Raw genomic sequence first — 23,322 nt, 5'->3', positions numbered from 1 at the left:
TTACCTATCCCCACCTCTGCTGCAGTCTTCAGTGGTGTTGGCCATCTTCACTGATGTCAAGGAGCGTCACATAAGTAGGCCCAAACCTGCCCGGAGAGGTAAGTATCGCTAGGTTCACACCTGCGTTCACGGTCTCCGTTCTATGGTTTCCGTCTTCTGCATGCCAGAAGACGGAAACCACAGACCGGGTCCGGCCGTGCGCGGCGGTGAGCGTTTTAGGCTCTCCGCCGCGAAAGCGGATTTTTTTATCCGGACACAGAGTACTGCATGTCCGACTCTGTGTCCGGATTATAAAACCCGGTTTTGCGGAGGAGAGCGCAAAACGCTCACCGCCACTCACGGCCGGACAGCTTTCTCACCCATTCAAATTAATGGGTGAGAAAGAATCCTGCAGGTTTCCGTCTTCTGCCTCTGTTTTAGGCAGGAAACGGAAACCTCAAGTACGGACACCTGGGCGCAGATGTGAACGAGCCCTTACACGTTTTTTTATGTTACCTTACCTCCCCTGGACCTCCGATCATTATACTTGGGGGTCTGAAAAGTTTGTGGGGCCCGTGGCGCCACTGCCAGGATAGGTAAGTAAATAGGGCCTGTTAACAGCTGGAGTAACTCCAGCCGGTAACGGCCTATTAAGAAAAGAAAAATAACGCAGTGGTAGTGGCTGTCGCTGGGCCCCCTAATGTCCCGGGCCCTGTGGCAGCCGCTACCCCGCTAATTACGCCACTACTGCGAGGTGAAAAAGTCCTGCAAGTCCAACATTTTCAGCTGGTGGTTTCAGTTCAAAAGAATAGACACCTGACAGGCCCCATAATACTCAATGGGGTCTGTCGGGCTCTGTCAGCGTCTACTATTTTAGTGGTCTGTCAGTTGTACTGGTCCTCCAATGGGCCAGAACAACAGACACCCTGAAGCCATACCTCACAACTGTCACAAATTCAGTGGGACAGTCCCAGAGCGAGGTGAGTAGTAATGTATTTTTTAATGTTTGTTACCAGCAGGAAAACCTAAAATGTGAGACCAAATGAGGGGGACATTTAACTGTGTGATGCCAGATGAAGGGGACATTAAGCTGATGGGGCCAGATGATGGGGACGTTAAACTGGGAGAGGGGGAGTCAGATGAAGGGGACATTAAAATGAGGGTCAGATACGGGCGACATTAGACTGTGGGGTCAGGTGAGGGGTATATTAAAATAGGGGTTGGGGAGCAGGTGAAGAGGGACATTAAACTGAGGTAAGATGAAGGGGGATATTAAACTGTGGGAGACATTACAATGTGGGGGTGACTAATGCGCCTAGCATTATACTGTGTGGGAGTACAAGAGAAATGGATAGGAATGGGCGGAGTCAAAGTAGAAGTGGGAGGAGCTAAATTTGTGCCGCGCAGTCTGTTCCTCTTTCTGTATGCTGAGACTAGCCTCCGCTGCTATTTTTCTGTGTAAAAAACTGAAAACCAACAGAAAGTTCTTCTGGCAGACCACAACAACAGACATAAAATGGGCATAATAACTACCAACAACATCAAAAGTGATATTCTATACAATGAACATTACATGTATAAAAAAAGGGGAAAACATTGTAAGTTCTGTTCATTGATTTAAAAGGATGAGGCAGAGGCATAAGGAACTAGAAACAAGGACCTCCTCTTATCCCCTGCGGTAATAATATAGCTAGTGTGAATCTGCTTCTGAAACTTTTCTTCATTATACAGTTAGGCTCGGCAGACATTTTGGCATGGACCAAAGTAAAGGGCTACGCTAACATGGCGTCTGTACAATGAGCGTTGATACACAGCGTCCTCTAGTGATAGGTGTTGACGTCACGATCAGACATCACTTCTGGTCCGGGAGCGCTGTACGGTAGCTGACAAGTTTCGGGAGACAGGTATGTATTATTATTGGTGTTTTTTCACATTACTCTTCACCAGAGTTCCCTCACTGCTGCTTGTTCCGGGGACGCCACCATGTTAGGACTGTCACTGGCATGTCAGCTATGTCATGTATGCAGTACACTCGTGTCTCTACTTATATAATAACCATTAGATGTTTGGCTCTCGGATTCCCTGGGAAACAATGCTGGCTCAATGGCTTCCCTATGTATGAGTCACCATTACAGGTGACAGCCATAGGTCACCTTGGTTGGCAATACTGAGAACATTTTCTGATGGTGACCAGATGTTACTCATTTACATGTATAATTATTTTAATTAAATGTCAGATTTGTTTTTTCCTTGCCCCTTAAATCTTTTCTGAAGACATACACTGATGTGGGTAAGTCAGTTAAGGTCCCTTGGCAGGAAAAACTTGCTGATGCCATCCATAAAATCCGTGCACGTACAGGGAGTCCATGTGTGTCGCCAAAGATGTGGAGCTGTACGTTCCAATGTTGAGTAGAGACGGCGACAGAACTGCAAGGGGAAGGGGCTTTGTGACTACAGGACTGAAGTATAGATTTTAGGGCAGTGACAGATGGGGATGGAATCTGCCCCATGGCTGGACATACAGGGCTGGGGAAAAGAGTGAAATTTGGGGGGGCAACAAGGATTGGATAAAGAAAGTTCGAGGGGGTTTGTTGGTCTGGTGACAGAGCAAAGTACAGACAATATTCACTTGACTGTGTTGCTTTACCTTATGCTATTTATGATCTGGATTGAAATCTTAGATCCATTTAAAAATCCAGCCATGAAGAACATGGCAAAGATCATCCCTGGTTTTGTGAATATAGCCATAGGTTTAGTTGAATAGATAGGTTTGCTAACCTCCCATTTTATTTTTGATGTTTGACCTATAAGGTGGGAAAGTGACAGTTCACATGCTCTGTTGGTAGGTAGTGTGGTTCAGCACTTAGGTATAGCAAATCTTCAAGGGAGATGAAGTAGGGTTCCATCCCAGCAACATAACAATGACCGATAGTTCTAACTTCAATAGCAATTTCAATACTAGATCCTTTATTTATCACCGATCCAGTGTAAAGGAAGTGATATGTACAAACAATATTCATTCACTACAGGTTAGTTCACACGTGTTTCTGCGTGTGCATATTCCGTCGCTCTGCAGTGCATGGCATCCCGTCGCGGCCTTCCGCTCCGGATTAGGCCCAAATGAATGGGCCTAGTCCGGAGCGTGCTGCTGCCAGGCGGACGCTGTGGTTGATTCAGCCGCGGAATCCGCCTGAAGAAAGCGCAGCTCGCTTCTTTTTTTTCCGTGAGCGGCACCATGCTGCTAGCAGAAAAAAGAACGCTAGTGGTCTACATAGACCACCATTGTGAGGGGTGAATTATGAAGTGGATTCCGCGCCAAAATCCGCCCCCTTTTGCCCCGTGTGAACGGAGCCTTAGAGTAGAGATATGTAAACAGTTTCGGCCTTAGTGGCCTTCTTCAGACTCTTTGACTCGGGAAAATACAAGGTGGGTCAGCAGACCGGACAAAATTAGACCAGAGTGGCAAGATGGTAGCGCTGTCATTTTATGCAGAATTCTGCTCCGGTCTAATTTTGTCCGATCTGCTGATCTTCCTTGTATTTTCCATTTTCCTGAGTCTGAAGAAGGCCTCTCTGGCCGAAACCGTTTACATATCGCTACTCTAAGTGGATGTATATTGTTTGTACATATCACTTCCTTTATACTGGATCGGTGATAAATAAAGGATCTATCATTGAAATTGCTATTGGGGTTTGAAGTCTCTGTCATTACTTCACATGCTCTATGACAGTTTATGGGCTATGTTAAAGGGGTTGGCCACTTTCAGATGAATATTGACAAACAAATGTACAATAAAAAGATATACAATTTTCCAATATACTTTCTGTATCAATTCCTTACGGTTTTCTAGATTTTGGCTTGCTGTCATTCATTCTGTTACTTCTAGAGGATAAAAGTCTGACCATGGTCATGTGATTTACGGTCCATGGTCATGTGATGAGTACACAGGTGCCGCTCGTTACAGTCACAGTACAGTAATCAGACATCTGCCTGGTAATCAGCTGTTCACCTGTGTGTACATCACATGACCATGGACCGTAAATCACATGACCATGGTCAGACTTTTATCCTCTAGAAGCAACAGAATGAATGACAGCAAGCAGAGATCTAGAAAATCATGAGGAATTGATACAGAAAATATATTGGAAAATTGTATATCTTTTTATTGGACATATGTTTGTCAATATTGGTCTGAAAGTGGCCGACCCCTTTAAGCATGATATAAGCTTTACAGGAAGGAGGCTTGTCAGTGTGTGTTGGGATGCGGGCAACCTTTGTGTCTGTATCCCTTTGGAAGGGTAAGGTAGTCACAAAGGTTGTTGAACACTGACCACATGTGGCCTAGCAAAGTGTAGACTTGCGTGACTGTTGTTAAAAGTGGGCAGTCATGGGGCAACACGGTGGCTCAGTGGTTAGCACTGCAGCCTTGCAGCGCTCGAGTCCTGGGTTCACATCCTGCCAAGGACAACACCTGCAAGGAGTTTGTATGTTCTCCTCGTGTTTGCGTGGATTTCCTCCCATACACCAAAGACATACTGATAGGGAAAGTGTACATTGTGAGACCTATATGGGGCTCACAGTGTACGTAAAAAAAAAAGTGGACAGTTATGACTGTGTAATGGAGGTGTGCAGATGTATACGGTTTGTTAGTGAGGCGTTTCAGCCAATGGCGCTTCCTAGTTGTTTCAGTTAGAGAGTGGCTGATGCTAACATTTTAATATATTGGACTATTTTGTGTTTTTACTGAAATATAAAAAAAACTGGAATATATTTCTTCCTTATAACCCTTGTATTTCTGTGTAAATGCCCTGCCTGGCTAAAGCTATTCAGGTGACTGTCACTTGGCTTGCTGGGGTGTATAGTTTGCTAGTGTGCTAGCTCAGCCATGCATGCATAAGTCAGATTTTCTCTCAAGATATACACATTACTTGCACAAAACGAAGGTATACAAATTAAACCAAAAATATCTCCAAGTCCCAGAAATATGATTGAGATATATTATTAGCAAGCTCCTTGCCACTGTTCCTTAAATGCTCTCGTGTGCACATTCATTTTCCATTATCTAGTTGGTTTTGCACTTGGTATGTTAAAACATAACTAAACTTTCAGACACGTTTTGATTTTCTGGCAGCCTTTGTGTCATTAATACATTTTATAATATACTTTTGTCATGTATATACTGTCCTAGCTTGTGACACGGGTGCAACTGTCAGTGGTCAACTCACTCAATTTTGCACTCGGGCTGCAAATTGAAATCGTACCCCAACACATTACACACACCCCAAATACATGCTGCCACCACCACTGATTTACCATCTCAGCAGAAACCACGCTAACATATTCAGGCTTCTCTCTGATCATCAAACACACCTCAAAAAAGTAATGGGTTCACAGATCAACACAAAGTAACCTTAAATTGAACAATTTAAAGGGGCTCTATCAGCAAAATCATGCTGATAGAGCCCCACATATGCGTGAATAGCCTTTAAAAAGGCTTTTCAGGCACCGCTAAAGTTATATTAAACTACCCCCCAGTTTTAAAATAATACCCTAAAAAAGAATGTGATCTACTTACCCATCGTGCACGGTGGGCGGGCATTCAGGGTCCGCCGTCTTCTTCATCCACGCCTCCTCTTCCTGAGATGTCCTCGGGTCCCGTCTTCCTCCGGCGCTCGCGAACTGACATTGCTAAAAAAAAATGGCCTGGGCGCATGCGCAGTAGCTGTAGTAGAAGCAGCATGATACTGCGCATGCGCCCACGCCATTTTTTTTTTTTTTTTTAGCAATGTCAGTTCGTGAGCGCCGGAGGAAGACGGGACCCGAGGACATCGCAGGAAGAGGAGGCGTGGATGAAGAAGACGGCACACCCTGAATGCCCGCCCACCGTACACGATGCATAAGTAGATCACATTCTTTTTTAGGGTTTTATTTTAAAACTGGGGGGTAGTTTAATATAACATTTACGGTGCCTGAATAGTCTTTTTAAAGGCTATTCACGCATATGTGGGGCTCTATCAGCATGATTTTGCTGATAGAGCCCCTTTAATACTTAAAGGCAATGCATTGCGGTTTTTCTTGCAGAGCTTTTCACAGAAATTCTGCAGTGGTATACCTCTGTGGACTTTTTGCTTCCATTATACCTATAGAGAAACCATCAGTGTTTCTGTAGGTGTAATTGATATGTTGCCATTTCCAAAACCCAACAGTTTTGGAAATCGCAGTGTTTCTGCTACACATGGTTTTCTGCAATGTGTGGATGGGATTTTGCCATTTACACCACGTGGGGCCCTGGTCTAAAGACTAAGATTTTGCTGCGGTATTTTAAGCTTGGGAAGAGCTTGGAAGATCTTCTGTAGTGAAATGAACACACCCAGCTCTGTTAGCTGGTTCCACAGATGTGACATCAGTGGTAAAGCATTGTAGTCTCTTAAGCTTGTTTAGTCACACCTTCCTTTAGGTGTGGGGGGGTGACAACTCATCCTTATCTGGGAAAGAGGGATCCATTTCCTTACCTTAGAGAGTTGTGTGTCTCTGCTGGCTCTGGAGGTCAGCCTAGTGCAGGGGTAGGGAACGTACGGCTCTCCAGCTGTTGCAAAACTACAACTCCCAGCATGCATACTTGCTCTTCTGTTCTTGGAACTCCCATGAAAGTGAATAGAGCATGATGGGAGTTGTAGTTTCACAGCAGCTGGAGAGCCGAAGGTTCCCTACCCCTGGCCTAGTGGTAACCCCCTACCTCCCTCAGCGTCACTAAACCAAAACATCATAAATAATCTGTCATCATTATTAGTTTGCCATTAAAACTACTGAAGACTATCAAGTTATTTTTTATTTATTTTTTTATATCAGATAGAGACTGACAGTTTCCCCTCGGACCCCCTTGTATACACACAAACCACAGAGGTAGATTGTATGCACTTAAACATAAACACAACATTCACTAAAGATGAATGACTAATATGAATATGTAATAATACATGACTTCTGAAATCACAGCTTTATTAACAAATGTTGTCTTCTTTCTGTGAAATCCTTACCTTTTCACTCTTTCCCTTATTTCTCTCCTGAGAGTTGTCATTGTCTGAAATGAAGAGGAAATGAGGGTGGGGGAGGGTCACTTCACATTACTTGCTTTTGGTGTCATATGAAAGAGGAAATTCTCATCTTTCATGTGAAACTATGGGTGTAATTCTACCTGTATGATTTATATAGTTGTCACTTAGGGCTGGGCGATTAATTAATCGCAATTAATTAGGCATTTTACCTCGATTACGATTAATGGCGATTATTTAGGTCACACTCCTTTTAAAGTTTATTTGTTGGGTGACCCATGTGAGATTCACCCGTCAGTTTTATTTAAACTGAACATATCTGAATTGAGACTACTATTATACTCCGAGGTCTCTTCAGATGTGTTTGGTTCAAATAAAACTGAAGATGTGAGAAAAAAAAAAAAAAGAAGAATTTCACAGAAAGGATGAAACATTTGTTAATGAAGTATATTACACCAAAGCTGCCAGAAAATCATAAGTTGTCCAAAAGTTTACTTATGCTTTAAGTTAGATGCAGTAGTTACTATTTACTAATATTATAGGAGTCCGTCATTGTGGTGTGTGCTTTTGGATGCTTACCCCTTTTCCATTTCCAGCATGCCCAGGCTACCATTGGATGAGCTTCAAGTGACCCTGAAAGATCCAGAGACTGGGAGGACACGTACACTACCTGCTCTGGTAAGATTTCTGCATCCTTAGGAAACCTAACAAAAACTTACGGATTTTCATGTTATAGCTCATCTTTTTGAAACGAAGCTGACATAGTGACTACCTGATCAACCATTGTCTAGCTGCAGAAACCCTGATCAGCTGTCATTGTCATACGTGTCCCCCCAAATGTATGGCCTACCATACCTGTATGGTATGTATTATTTTTAGGAGAATTAGGGCGGGTTCATGAAAAGTAGGAGAAGAATAGCCTTTCTTAAGGCTATTCTGACGTGGTACTTGATGATAGGATCCCTTTAGATGTAAAAAATTGTTAAATGAGGACTTCAGTCAAATTATATATAATAGATACACTACTGATTCAACATAAGATGCAAACACCCATTTATTTGAGTCTTCCTTTGTTGCGTCCGTATCCTACTAATGGAAGTCTCTGTAGTACTAAGAGGGCCTACAGAGCCTTACAACTTATTTGGGCAGATTTATTAAAGCTCTAGGAGGCGTGTTCCCTGTGCTCAGCGTCATACTCTCTCGAGCCTTCATTCCGCCTCCTAGAGCTTTCCTACATGCCCCTTCTATGTAGATCAATTGACGTCAGCCTCCTCTTCGCTGCATCAGTAGCAGCAACTCTCTTCAGTGGATGCGTTTCGGCTCAGTCCTAACCTGAAGTGGCCTTGTCGGGCCAAGCCGACAGTTTATGCGCTGGATTTTGATCTTACTGAAAAGAGGTGCTGCTACTGATACAGCGAAGAGGAGGCTGATGTCCATTGATTTACATAGAAGGTGGCTTGCAGGAAAACTCTAGGAGGCGTAATGAAGGCCCAAGTGGGTGTGACACTGCTGTGCTCGGAGCATAGGGGGAATGCCTGGTAATTCTAGATAAAGGAATTCTAGTTTGCTGTAAACCATCCAGCTTTGAAGAAGACCTTTTAGCTCTTATGTTGTCTGGTTTTTTTTTCGCCTTTTTACTTGTATTTACCATGAAATATGTATGATATTCAATACTTCCTATTCTTATTGGAAATTTATGACTAACTTGACAGCAGCTTGTTACCATTTTCATTGTCATTGAAGCATGTCCGTACACATGTTGACATATAGCCCAATCAATGCTGACAATGTTACCCTGTGAAATGCAGTGCGGGTGTGCCAGATTTACCCAACTGAACATCGTGCTGGGAGAGGGACTCCTAGCAGTATAGTTATTTATGAGGCTTTGAGTCACAGCCTCTTATAATCACTATAGGACAGTATGTTGCTGGGAGACAGCACCCCTTAGCATTATAGATAACTATGCTGCTCGGAGTCCCTCTCCCGCCATGATATTTATGCAAGAAAATCCGGAACACACACAGACAAAGCTTCATGAGTCGATCTCTGTTCTGTGTATGTGGGGTAAGACTGTTTCGGGAAACACCATATTGATGAAAGGATAATGCCTAATTGTCATTTTATTTATAAATATCCAGGAGGAATAAAAGAGGAACAGTAGAGTCCTAAGAAAAGTTGATTCAGAATTTTGTAAATGTAAAACAGACATGTCAAGAGCCACTCTCTTCAATCGTGACCATTTTAACATACCCTAGTTATTGATTTTATTTATCTTAAACCCTTTAGCATCCAAGGCGAGTTACAGCGAGACACTTTATAGTGTATGCTCCTCCACCAGAGTCTGCTTCACCTGCTGTCCTAGAGGAGTTTTTGGAAAGGGTAGAATTCATTCTGAAGGACCTAAAGTGGCTGTTATCCCTGCCTCATGATCTTTTCTGGTGTCAGGTGAGGAGATCTGATTTACATTTGTTAATGAATTGCCTTTACTATTTTATTGCCATGCATATTTTTCTTGTGTATCTATTCCCTGACTTGTCTCTTCAGGTAATATATGATGAGTCATTGCAAAAATGTTTGGATTCATTTCTGAGCTTTGCAACTCGAAGATACGATCGCCACATCCCTTTCCCTCCTGCTGTGCAACATATACATGATGAGCTCCATCGCCATGTTTTTCTCACTTTCTTGAGGATGGCTACACACAAAGAGTCTAAGGTATCAGAAGCTTTAAATATTGCTTATAAACTTTAATATGCACATATGTGCCTTATTTGTCTGCATGCACATAAAATCATCAGAACTGAATAAATCAAAAACAATCTAATTTTTATTTTATTTTTTTAATATCCATATTATGCATAGGTCTTGAAAAAAAGACAAACTGAAGTATGTTACATTTCTGCCTTGTAATGTTTAGTTATTCATACATGAAAAACTTTGCTAGAAAAATGAACTGCAGTGGGGCTCAAGCATCTCTTCCAGTTTTTGTTGATGGCAGCTATGAGCTGGCATAGATTTCAGTATTGGTGCACAGACTGCCAGATGATGCACATGTATGATGTGGCCTTCGACTCATTATTTTCTATCAGAGCAAGCGTGATCAAAAACAGCATGGAAAATGAGCTTCATAAATCCCTTCATTTTTGGGGGATGTATGAATTTTCACCTTTGTTCTTTATATCATTGGGGGACATTCTTCACCAAGGTCTTGGCGTCACTTATGGCAATCCTCTGCTCCCAAGGAGTTGCTGTACTTTTCTACTTGGACGACCTCCTGTTGAAGGCTCCCGCTAAAATGAAAAACTTGATTAGCCTTCAAATAACCTTGGATATTCTTCGTCTCTTCAGTTGGCTCATCAAAGAAGATAAGACCTGGCTTGCACCTTCCGAAGGAAGAACATGCCTGCTCATTTTACCTGTGCATGTAGGTTTTGGGCACAATAGTGTCGCCCTTTGAGGCCATCCATTATGCCCAATCTTACTCTTGTTTGGTAAATCTGGTGATTCTGGGACAAGTCTCTGATTCGGGTTCGTCAGGAACTTCCCTTAAGGGGAAGTCCTTTCTTTTTAAAAAAAAAAAAAAATTATTGGAAATTTTCAGAATAAAATGTACAATACAATAAGATAACAGTTATATAACATAGCAAGGAAAAAAAATAGCGCTATCACACTAAACACAAATCCAGGTGCTAAAGACAAGGGAATAGCAAACAAAAACAAGAAAGAGGGGAGGGAGACGATGGGAAGAGAAAAAAGAAAAATAGGGAAGGGAGAAATTGGAGCCCACAAAGGATACAGTAGGTGTCCCAATGAGAGCAAATGGCATTGAAGGCAACAATGGTCTTATTAAGGGAGGCAGTTAAAAACTCCAAACTAGGGACATCTTTCATGTGGGCATCTAATCCAGGTCCTGTGGTGGGGAAGGAGGAAGTCCTTTCTACCTGTGGGGAAGTGATATCCATCAATGCCAGTCTGTCCAGATGGGGAGCAGTCTTTTGTGCTCTGACCGTTCCGCTACTATGGTCCAAGTCGGAGACCTCTCTCCATATCAATCTTCTGGAATTGAGGGCTATTTTCATTGCCCTGTCCCATTGGACCACTCTTCTCCGGGGCTTTCCAGAGTCCTGGCTGACGGCTCCACAGAGATTGCTTACCTGAACCAGCAGGGTGGCACCGGAAGCCGATCCACTATGCAGGAAGCCTCCCAGTCTCTTCACTAGGCAGAGGGCCACGTTCCTGTCCTCTCCGCGGTCCAAATCACTGGAGTGGGCATTTAGACGGCAGAATATAAGCCGCAAAAAACTTTACCCAGACGAGTGGTCTCTTCACCAGCAGATCTTTCTTCAGCTCCACGTCCGATGGAGAACTCCAGACATCAAGCTCTTCGCCCCCTATCTGAACCACAAGCTTTCTGGCTACATGGTCAGATCTTAGGACCCCTAGGCCCATGCTGCCAATGCCCTTGTCATTCCCTGGTTGGACTTCCACTTCTGTATCTGTTCCCTCTTCTTCCTTCTTCTCCCTTGTGCTCTAAAGAAACTCAAGGCGGAGAGGGTTCCAGCAGTTCTGGTGGCCTCAGATTGATCTCTCTGGATATAATGCACTGCAGTTTTGGTGATCTGAATCTCATTTCAGAAACAATATTCTTAGGGAGCGTTCACACTACCGTCGGTGTCCGACATGTAGTGTCCGCTCCTAGTGTCCGCTCAAAATCTGTCACGGACACTAGGAGCGGACACTAGCTGTGTCCGTGACACTTGTCATTTATTTCAATGGGCATCGGGTGCGTTCTTTTGCACTCCGTGCCCTTCCTTTCCTGTCCGCAAGTGAAGATGTCCGACTTCTCAAGCGGACAGAGGAACCCTGCATGCAGGGTTTTTCTGTCCGCTTGAGAAGTCGGACATTTTCACTTACGGACAGTGAAGGACAGGCACGGAGTGCAAAAGAACGCACCCGATGCCCATTGAAATAAATGACAAGTGTCACGGACACAGCTAGTGTCCGCTCCTAGTGTCCGTGACAGATCTTGAGCAGACACTACATGTCGGACACCGACGGTAGTGTGAACGCCCCCTAAGTTAGATAATGCTTGAGATTTAACTGTATGAAGTGACCCCATCCCCATATGCAAAAAAGTGTATTTTAACGTAGCATTTCACAGAAAGGTGGCAAAATTTGTTAATAAAGCATGCTATAAAATTATTGACACATTGACACAAATGTCGCCAGAAAGTTGTTTGAAAGTTTAGAAGCCCCTTAAAATTGACATCAGTAACTCATCATTATTTTTATTTCTTTTTTTTCTTTTTCTTTTCAGGATCATCAGATCACTCCATCAGTTTTTGGGGAAATTTTGTACAATAATTTCCTTTTTGACATTCCAAAACTCCTCGATATATGTGTCCTCTTTGGGAAAGGAAACTCTGCCATCTTGCAGAAGATGATTGGTGAGCTAAGACACACTTTCTTTTGAGCCAATACTGAGTATGGCTAAGCATAGATAAAATGTGATATACATGAGTATCAAACTACATCACAGCGTGTGAACAATCTGGACAATCTTTAAATATCCTGTTTTATTTATTTATGCATTTTGTTTTAACAGGTAATATTTTCCAACAACAACCTAGCTATTACCAGGATCTGGATGACAGTGTGCCCACATTACTGCAAGTAAAAAAAATGCCAAAATATATTTCCTTTACACTTTTTGTTGTAAACTGAACGTGTTGTTTTTTTTTGTTTGTTTTTTTTTACCCTAACCTGGTCTCAGCATGTGCAGTGTCAGGTATTGAGGTACCCCATACCAGGCATACTGTGAGGCCTTGTTCACATCTGGGTTCGCTATTCTGTTCGGGGAGTCCGTTTGGGGCCCTCCGAATGGAATACTGAACGCATTAAAAAGCAGTGAGCAATGAAAGCACACAGACTCTATAGACTATAATGGGCTCCGTGTGTTTTCTGCATGAGTCATGCAGAGAGAAAAGTAGTTCTTGAAGTACTTTTCTCTCCGAATGATTCGCACGGAAAACCCACGGACCCCATTATAGTCTTTAAAGCAGCTTCATTTCATAGCATTTGCAGTCATCGAGCTAAATTTTCAAATGATTCCATTATATGTATATTTAATCGTGAGACTACCCCCCCCCCCCCATTTGAAAATGGAGTTGACAAATCAGTAATTTTGGCTGTACTTGGTTATTGTTGCAGCATATTTGTTAGCAGAGGTCTAATACTATGTAATATTACTGTCGTCTTATGTGACAAAGAGGTTAGATGTGCCTGCTGCCGTACCCACTTTATAGCTTATGCTTCCATTTGTTAGTCAGTTAGTTAGATAAAGTGAGCAAGTATCTGAATCTTTGTTGACCCTTAACCACTGTGTTTGAGGCTTGTCAGTATTTTTTAACCTAAGTTCAGCATGTCCTCTCAAGGTTTTCAGCTCAATTATGAAGGTTTGTGGGGTTCAGCAGAAAGACTGTAAAGAACCCCTGAAGCTGGAAGAACTGAAACTGACAACACCCTTGGATATGCCAGAACAGGTGAAAAAAAAAAAACCTGGTGTTTTATACTGTTCGTTATGCGCATGTGCCTATGCATTTACCAAAACAGGTTCTATATATCTTCCACTCGCAGGAGCTGCAGGATGCAGTGGTCTATCTTTGTGACACCACCAGCACAATTTGGGCTTTTCTTGAAATTTTTCCGGAGGCTTCTGGCACTCTTCAGAAACACAGCTTCCTCAGCAGGTATAGCACCTGAAGTTAATGGTATTTTGGGAGGAATTGTTGTTACACTTTATTTCATGCTCCCTCCATGCACTGTTGCTAGAGCAGAACACTCTATGAAAATAGATGGATAAGGAATGCAATTTTAACATTGTTATATGATGTATATTGAGGGCAAGTGTCCTAAATGCCAATTTTTGTACTGATTTTACCAAGTAAGTAAACCAGTAGGCTTCAGCTGTCAATTTGAGGTTGAGGTACAGTGTCTAATTAGTGAATATATAGAAAATGTATTTCCTTATGTAATAAGCTGACCCCCTTATTAATCATAATATTTTGTTCTTTTCAGTATTAGCTCTTTTTATGAACTTTGTTGTCCAGAACTTGAATCTGCAATAATGAAAAGAAAATTTCAAGACAAGAGGTACATATTATTGTCTCATCTCATTATTCTTGAAGAAACCTTCTGATGCAGAGAGAGTGGGGCACAGTTATACTGCCCACAACCTCCTGGTAGGCTCACAGGAACCTTAAGATCCAGCAATGTCATTCGCCAGCAGCTATAACCTATTTAAATGCTGCAAAACAATGCCTGAGTTCAGGAAGAAGAATATTTCATGAGTGGTTTTCCCTTTGCATAAGGAAATATTTGCAGTGAAAAAAAACTGTTGTAACAGGATCATATCCTTGAGAATAATAGATTGTCTCAATTGAAAATAAAAATACACTGAAGTTGCTTGTTTCATAATGTGTCTCTGACATTATAAATACTGCATAATAATTATACCCTGATCTAATTGTCGGGTGGAATAATGCACACCCAGGAAATATCTTTTGGAATGCAGGTTAGGATTTGACCTGACTTACAAATGGTCACGTTATTTTGGCCTTGTGAATTACATTAACATACCATCTAAATAATTACATATCACATGATCATAAGGTGATTCTGTAAGCATTAACTTGTATCTAAATATAGCTCTTAGAGCACCTAGATACATATTGAAGATGAACCAGTTTGACCAATACAATAGTATTTTTAAAGGTATTTTTTCAGAAATATGATAACCTAAGGATGTATCATCAATATTAGGTCATTGGGGGTTTGACACTCAGCCTTGTTTAGTGACCTCACCATTTTTCAACTCAGTCCCATTTAAGTCAATAGGATTGAGCTGCAATACAGTGTATGGTGCTGTGCTAAGTATGATGTGAAGAACACTGCAGTCTCTTAAAGTAGCTGATCATTAGGTGTGCCAAGTGTCGGACCCCCACCTCCCCTGATATTGAGGATAGGCCACTAGTATCATAGTCCTGGCAAAACCTCTATAACTGTGTATTTTATTTTGTGTTGCTAGCATCCAGCTTGATCTCTGGAGAAGATTGTCCCACTCCCGAAAAAAGTTATTAGAAATCTCTCACATCATTATCAGCAATACATGTCTGCAGCCCATTTTGGAGCACAGGTATCTGTAACACTGTTGTCTCCTCCTTTTTTTTTTTCTTCTTTCTTTCTCCTGTTTTTTTTTTTGTTTTTTTTTTTTAATTTTTTTCTTTATCTTTTTTTAATGTTTAGGACTGAAAATATTCAACCCTATGTGGAAGAATTTTTACAAATATTAACTAGTTTACTTCCAGAGAGGAGGTAAGGATACTTTCTATTTCCAGTTTTAGAAGTAAACAAATAAAAAAAAATGTATGGTGTAACCATGCTCTATGAACCTTTAGTAACTGTAAAAGTACTATAAACTAGGGCTGAGGTGACATGGCATTTTTTTTTTTTGCTAACTTTGCTGTTTTTGCTCTAAATTCAGGAGTGGACTTAGCAGATTTTCCCATTCCTACTGAAGCCACTCTTGGATTTGGTTTAAAAATGCAGCAACATCTGCAAGAAAAACTCCTATGTGGCCTCTGCCAATGTGTGGATGAAAACTATATTACAGCCTAAAATATAATGTGGGCACTATAGACATGGAGATGCCCACTTCAGTAATCAGATGCGCCTTCCTGCTAATTTTCCTGTGTGTCATGTGGCTCCGTCATCATTTCCAGCACAACTTCTGCTAAAAACACCCGCTTGATTGATATGTCATAGGTTGTAAAGGGCCTCCATGCGACATATAGAATAGGTCCTTCCATTTGCCTTCACAGTGAAAAATGGATCTGAATGGTCACATGAGTGGTAGTGAAAACAGTGGAATGAAGGAGTAGACATATGTGACTAGTGCCCACATTACATTTCAGGCTGCAGGAGACCATTGTTTAACCAGAAAACCCCATTTAATAGCCATAGCCACTAGCCTGTCTGGTTATTGCAGGTTTACTAAAAAAAATGAATCCTCCTAAAATGACTTGTTTAAAACAGTTATTTTATGCTTGCAGCCTGACCTGGAGCATCTTCCAGTGGTCCCCAGAAAGGACTAGCAAGTGTGTCATGTGTTAGTCCTCCACATGGTCTACATTGTGTATAATGCAGACAGTATGGAGGACTGGCATATGAACTGCGCCATTGTGGCCAGATCGGGTCATTATCTGAAAAGACATTAGGTTAGGCTTCTTGCAAAAGGAATGTTAAGAATGAGCCATTGCAGAGTTTAGGCCACAATGGAGTCTGTGTGGAATAAGATTTTGAGGGCTATTTATTAATACAGGTATAAAGGAAAGGTGAAGTAGCTGCCATTGGCAACAAATCGGTTCCTGCTTTCATTTTCCAAAGAAACTATCATAAATGAATGTTGTGAACTTGATTGGTTGCTGAGAGCAACTATTCTACTTTTGCCTTGCAAAAGGTTTGATCCTTATTTTTTTTTGCTTATTTCATTGTGGGACGCAGCACTATGGGCATATAACTGGTCACTAGGAGACTAATACTAGGAATGGCACAAAGCCCCCTGCACCTAAAAGAGAAAAAAAAAACTCAAAAAAACAATGTAAGACAGAAATACCTGAGTCAGGTAGTGTCTGCCTCCTACAGACACTAGGTTAAAACTGGTTAGCACAGTGTCTGTGGAGAGGGTATATCCTAGAGACTGAGCCAACATGTACTGGCATCTCCTAGTGGCCAGGTCTATACCCATGGTGCTGTGTCTCCCAGTGAATACAAGAAAATAATTTTACAGTGAGTACAAAAATTATTTTTTTTAATTATATTTTTACAGTTGCTTTATAGTTTGGTATTTTTACAGTGAATTGTTTACATTTGTTGCCTTAAATTTATCTCTTGAATTAATATTTTTTATCTAATGTAGGTTTTTGTGTGACTATGATGAGCTGTTTCCAGTGACAGATGACATCCACCTACTACAACAAGTATCTCCTTCTCTGTATCCTTTATGCACTTTGACAGCAGTAGAAATGTATAACTGTTCTTTCTTTGCAAGTTGCCCTTAACTCTTTACCAGTGATGAAACTCGCACTAGGTATTTGTTAAATGGTGTCCAGAGTGCATGGACAGAAACTCAAAGATCCAGGCCACATTTTGTGCCACCAGCTCAGACTACTCCTGACAGAAGTATGGAGCATGTGCAAGGGGCATGTGCAAGCAGTGAACAGAACTCTTATTACCCAGAAGAACCTAAAGTGAGCATGCTTACTTCTATATTGCCTGCCTCTCTCTACAGTAGGGCTGGGTGATTATGACCTAAATCAACATGGCTGAACCAAACCTGCTTTTATACTCTGGGGTATCTTCAGACCCTAGACAATAAGTGGAGACCCAAGGGAGGTGATCAAACTTAAAAAACCCCAGTAAAACAGTGTCACTCACCTCTTTTAGGCCGCGACGCGACTCCCTGCTGTCTTCCGGTTTTCTGTCTGTCACGTGGGCCATGCATCATTGTGTCGCTTACGTTTATGCATCAGTCATAGTCTCAGTGCTCCCTGATATCAGTCAGAAGACCCAAGACAGACAGAAGTCGAAGCCCAGGAGAGGTCAGTCTTTTTTTTTTTTTTTTTTTTTTTTTTTTATGCTCCCCACCCTTGGGCCTCCGCTTATTAAAAGTTTGGGTCTGAAGAGTATAATAGCAGTTTCCAAACAAAACTGCAGGTGGAACCCCGCAAAAATCAACTAACCAAAATAACAGATGTGAACAAATCATGTTGGTTATTCTGCTTGATGTTTGTTTTTTTCTATTTTTTTTTTTTTCTTTTTTTTGGTATCTTGCCCAGCCCTACTTCACTTTCCTTTTTTTGTTCTTAAATAAATACATGCTCTCCATTATCTTCAATGAATTAATACATTATTTTCACTCAGTGTGCAGGTGCTACAGCTGCTCCGTTTCCTAGCGGTGTTGAGCTAGATTCTTTAGTGTCACAGGTGAAAGATTTGCTTCCTGATCTGGGTGAGGGATTTATTTTAAAATGTCTTGAAGAATATGGACACAGTCCTGAAAGTGTCATCAATCATTTGCTGGAGGAAAATTTATCGCCAAGCCTGCAGGAGTTAGATTGTTCCATGCCAAGGTACTGTGTTTAATTGGGATACAACTACTCGCACTTGCTAAATGTATCTACCAACGTCAGTTGACTGTGTTCTTTACTATATAGACAGGAACAGGTGAATCCCTTTCCACTTGTGGCCTCGAGGTCAAATGTTTTTGCAGATGATGAATTTGATGTCTTCAGTCGAGATGTTGTAGACACTTCAAGGATCTGGAAAGGTAGAAGGTAGATATCATTATAATTATGTAGATTCTTTTGTTGTCTCCTCTTGTAGAAAGGAGTTCTGAATTGTTTACTTTAGGGAATTGGACTAAAAAGGGTATTCCCATCTTCAGAATCATGTTTGAACGTGTAGCTTAAGCTTACTGAAGTGTTTTCCCAATACATTGCTTAATCTATCTTGCTCCATTTGTTAAATACATATCTTTCCTAAACGGTTACAACTTTTTGCCTTGATTTCAGACTAGAACATACACCGGTACCATAGGGCCCATATTGAAAAGCACTGAACAACATGGGCCATACTGGCATATAGTATGCTGGTGTTCATGAACAGCCTTATCGGCCTCCCATAATAATATTGTTGCATCACAGATGGTCAGTGCACAAGAAATTGAAGTCTGCATTAGCTAGTGGTTGGTGTAGATTTTATCCATTAAACCACTGTTTGTAAATTTAATGGGGAGTGTATCCATGGCCCTCTTTAAGAAAAGTGGAGTGTGGAAAAGTCACAATTTTATGTGCACCAAAAATTTCTACTTTTGACATGCCTTGTACGAAATAGCCCCCAAATTGTATTTGCAGCAGACAACTATGCTGTAATAAGTGGCAATACATGCAACATACAAGCATCAGCCTACACCTGGTAAGTGTCCACAGGAGCCATTTTTGAGAGTGATCGGCTGGTGTAAACTAGACCAGCAGATCACTTTCCACTTACCTGGTTACTAATGCAACTCCCAGGACCTATTCTTGTACACAGGATGCGTACATCTTCTATTCTGCTCCTGGGACCTTTGCTATGGTGCCACTGGGACCAGGGAGCAGAATAGAAGATATAATGTAATTGTAATTATAGTCCCCCACCACCACATACTGTTCCTATTACCCGTGGGAGGGCACTATTAGGACACTATTACAGTAATAGTGCCCCCCACTAGTGTTTACTCAGTTTACCCATGTGTGTGAGTGGAGACGGTGAACTGTTACACTTAATGACACCTCTCCCCCCCCCCCCCCATACATACACAGGTGATGTGTGGGACACTATTTCTGTAAATAGTGCCCCCCCCTCCAAACAGGTAATATCTCTAGTAAATAACATTACCTGTGTGGGAAGACTATTACCTTTGGGGGCATCTCTGGCCAGGCTGTTGACATCAATCCTTGTTTCTCTTTACTCTGTCTGCTGATGGAGTCTTCTGATAAGGACTAGTCCAGTGCTATTGGTTATGCTGCTTGCCTGACCCATATATCACATAGACTAAGCCTTCCCACCAACTTGACACTGAAAGCAAGAGGCAACACAGACTATGAAACTCTGAAATGGAAAAACCCAGTTACTATACATAGTTTTTATTTTATTTTGAGTTAGCCATTTTTGCACTGTTGAGACGAGCACTAACAATGCCTTTGCCCATGTGCAGGAAACCAGAATCTTCAGCACAGGTACTAGCAGATAAGAGTGTAATACTCGCACAGAAGGAGCGTTATGCGAATTATAGCATGGTTTCTGAAGAACACACTGTGGATGCCGACTATGATGATGAGTATGATGATACATATGACGGGAACCAGGTTGGTGCAAATGATGCAGACTCTGATGATGAACTCATTAGCCGCAGGTCAGTATTGTTTTTTTGTTGTTGTTGTTGTTTTTTTTTATATATTTACCACCTCTTTCTTTTCTGTATATTTCTTAAGATTGTATGGTTATGCACATTGAGCTACTCTATGTAGCCTACAGCATCATGTTGATATTTTTTTTTGCATATATTACACCTTAGGCCCTTTACTGTCCCTCGAGTGCTAAGGTCACGAGAGCAAGAAGACGGAGAAGAGGAGAATGAAGAGGAAGAAACCGAAGAGGAAACTGTTAGGGTATTACTAATCAATCTTAACATACATACAATACAACGTAATAGTTGCCGAAACAAGAGTTTCAAAATTTGTCTTATTCTCCTCATATATACTCACAATAAACTGTGTTGCAAATTTCTAAAGGTGGCCATTCAAGTAGGTTGATGGCTGATCAAACAATTGTCTTATGTACGGTGGTTATCCACACAGACTTGTGCGTTTTAGGCCATATGAGCCAAGCAGACCTGCCATATATGTACTATGACTAGCCAAAGGACAAACGAATATGTGTGCCTCCAATTGTGTACCTATAGCACAGGTGGCTATACTGCAGACAAGCCACAGAGTGTTATATAATGTTATACCTCTTAGGTCGAATTTATGAAATATATAGGAGTTTATTATCAAGCTGTAGTGTAGTTGGCCTTCAGGAGACTACTGATTTATTCATAGGCAAATTCCCTTCAGTGGTCTTGGCTCATAGACCCCTTTATAGACTTTGCTGTTGTTCAACATTATTATCTATTCTCTGCAGCACTATCAATACCCCAATTCTTGATTTATTTACACCCTTATGTGGTGCAATGATCTGGAAGTAGCTTTGGTTAGCACTACTATCTTTACCTACTTGGAGACTCTTTAGTTTTAATATTTCTCCTTATGTCTCAAAAAAAAGTATTCAAATTTAAATATCTCACACGTGAATGGGACATTTTCTTCCTCAAAGAGAGATTTGTTAAGTGACTATAAGTACAACCTGCCATTCATGAGGATTACTATTTTTTGTTTCTAGCTCTAACATACACAAAATATCCGCAACTTGGAGCTTTAGTCTTATGTTGAAAAACGCTGCAAAGTTTTTCTCTGCTTTTATATTCCCCTATTCAACACATAGGGAAAATGCTAGTAATACTGCAGCTAAAAGTAACATGCTTCGATTAATACAACTTTTCAGCAGTTCTTTTTTTTTCAGCAATATGTGGATGGGGTTAATAAAAAAAATAAATAAAAAAAAGTATGTAAAATGCAGCGTTTTTTCCCCCCACTGTGTTCCCACAGCAATAACACGTGTGTGGCGCCTTAACTACAAAGAGGTACTTTTGCTTTTTTACTTTACATAATCGAGGAGACCAAAAATACTCAGTCAGGGGGGCTGCACTGTGATATTCATTAAAAAAAATGTATTAAACTAGCTATAACTAGAAGCAGTTAATGATAGATGATTTTTTTTCCCCCATGGACAGCCTGTGTGGTACAATCCATGCTGTCTGAATCATACAGCAAGGTCTGTTGCCTGAGATGGTGACACCCCCACCCCCCACATGAGTAAACATATTATTCTAAGGGGTCACTGAGATCAAATGTCCTAAATTGGGAGAAGACGACCCTGAATTTTCAGATAGAAAGGAATAACTAATGTCCAGAACATATCTGGTAGCTCATAAAGTGGAATCTTTAAAATGAGACATTTTCCATATACACAGTCTTCTGAGAGATCCAAGATTCAAAGTTGTCTTATTATTTGACCCCCCCCCCATCCTTTTGTTACATGATTTAATCTTTTAATGATTCTACTATATAAATGTATTTCTCTTTTTCTTCTACCTATGTTCTGCACAGCCTGATCACTTTGTACAGGACCCTGCAGTACTGAGGGAACGGGCTGAGGCAAGAAGAGCAAGTTATTTGGCAAGAAAGGGGTAAGTTTTGTAGATTGTGCTATTTTCTTGACATGGTGACTAATACCCTCCCCCCTCCATTTATATATAGTAAGAAAATGTGTCTGAAGGCAGGAAATGCTTGTCATATGAATAAACATAACTGAGTACCTTTATGTGTGTTTGGACCATTTTTACCATTATCAAATGAAAGATGGATCTGCAACACTCCTCTTCATTAATAATACTTCATCTTTAATTTCATAAGACAAAACAAAACTCCATACAAAAGATAGGAAAAACAAAAAATACAAAAAAGACGCAATAAAAACCGCTGTCAGTATAGCATCGCTGACGCGTTTCAAGACCGTCTTGGTCTCTTACTCATAGCTGTTTAAGGTCTGCAGACCTTAAACAGATGAAGTTTTATTAATGAAGAGGAGTGTTGCAGATCCATCTTTCATTTGAAATTGGGATTTACATTATCTTGGCCTTGGAGTCCCGAAGGCAGCGGATCGTGCACCTCACTGAGAAATTTGTACAGGTGAGCTACTTTGTGACCAAAGTTTTTTACATACTGGACATTTTTACCATTGCTCACATTTTCAGGCTTCTGCAATACTTCGTAGTCGTGTGAGTGTCGGTGCTTTTCCAGGCAGCACTTCCTTGCAGTTTTCATTTATGCCCACTATAAATACATACTTTTGTGCATATGAGTATCTTTGTATACTTATATAAGAATATGCATGTGTACATATTAGATTATACAACATATTGTTGTGTTTTGCTTTTTTTCTAGTATCCGACCTGATAACAGTACGGCTGTTACTGGAACGACAAGGGGCCAAGGACAAAGTCGGGAAACAGTACAAGAGCGCAGAAAGAAAGAAGCCAACAAAGGAGCCCGTGCAAATCACAACCGTAGATTCATGGCAGATCGGAAGAGGAATAAAGGGATGATTCCATCCTAATATTGCATTTTTATAATGAACTGCTTCTCAGTGACTAGATTATTGCCTTTTGAGCAATAAATCCTTCAGTTTTTGCACCTTTTCTAGTAGTCTTATGTCATGCTCTTATGTTTTTCTCTTTCAATAGTCTACAGTTTTCTAGGTCTGTACTGAACACCCAATATCTGCATATGAATTTAGATATGGAACTGAATAAAACAGTAGTCTCTCATTTTACATTGATGCCTGTGTGTCTGGCAGGGCATTAACATGCATTAGTATTCAGACTGTACTGTGGTCCATATCGCAGAAGCATAGTACATAGCACGCTGGCTTATCTTTCTTAAGCTAAAACATATATGCTTCTGCTGCAGTTTCTTTTTTGATCCATTTGACCCAAGCAACAGAGGAGATAAGGAAGCTGTGTCACATGATA

The 23,322-nt window shown here is 41.1% G+C and overlaps 1 protein-coding gene across 1 annotated transcript; it reads left to right on the top strand.

The window, feature by feature from the left end:
* Window positions 1-1,821: 1,821 nt before the first annotated feature.
* ASCC2 (activating signal cointegrator 1 complex subunit 2) lies at window positions 1,822-22,989 on the top strand. The gene is made up of 19 exons (XM_075276627.1): window positions 1,822-1,883; window positions 7,628-7,709; window positions 9,318-9,476; window positions 9,576-9,746; window positions 12,349-12,478; window positions 12,637-12,704; window positions 13,466-13,573; window positions 13,668-13,780; window positions 14,109-14,183; window positions 15,118-15,225; window positions 15,336-15,404; window positions 17,008-17,082; window positions 17,161-17,338; window positions 18,012-18,220; window positions 18,305-18,424; window positions 19,846-20,043; window positions 20,206-20,299; window positions 21,899-21,978; window positions 22,736-22,989. The coding sequence occupies exons 2-19, from the start codon at window positions 7,629-7,631 to the stop codon at window positions 22,905-22,907; spliced, it is 2,208 nt and encodes a 735-aa protein (XP_075132728.1). The 5' UTR covers window positions 1,822-1,883; window position 7,628; the 3' UTR covers window positions 22,908-22,989.
* The last annotated feature ends 333 nt before the right edge of the window (window positions 22,990-23,322 follow it).

The sequence above is a fragment of the Leptodactylus fuscus genome, chromosome 1, assembly GCF_031893055.1.
Source record: "Leptodactylus fuscus isolate aLepFus1 chromosome 1, aLepFus1.hap2, whole genome shotgun sequence".
Taxonomy (NCBI): Eukaryota; Metazoa; Chordata; class Amphibia; order Anura; family Leptodactylidae; genus Leptodactylus; species Leptodactylus fuscus.
Note: the sequence above shows the minus strand (reverse complement) of the source record. Positions and strands in the feature narration are given on the sequence as shown.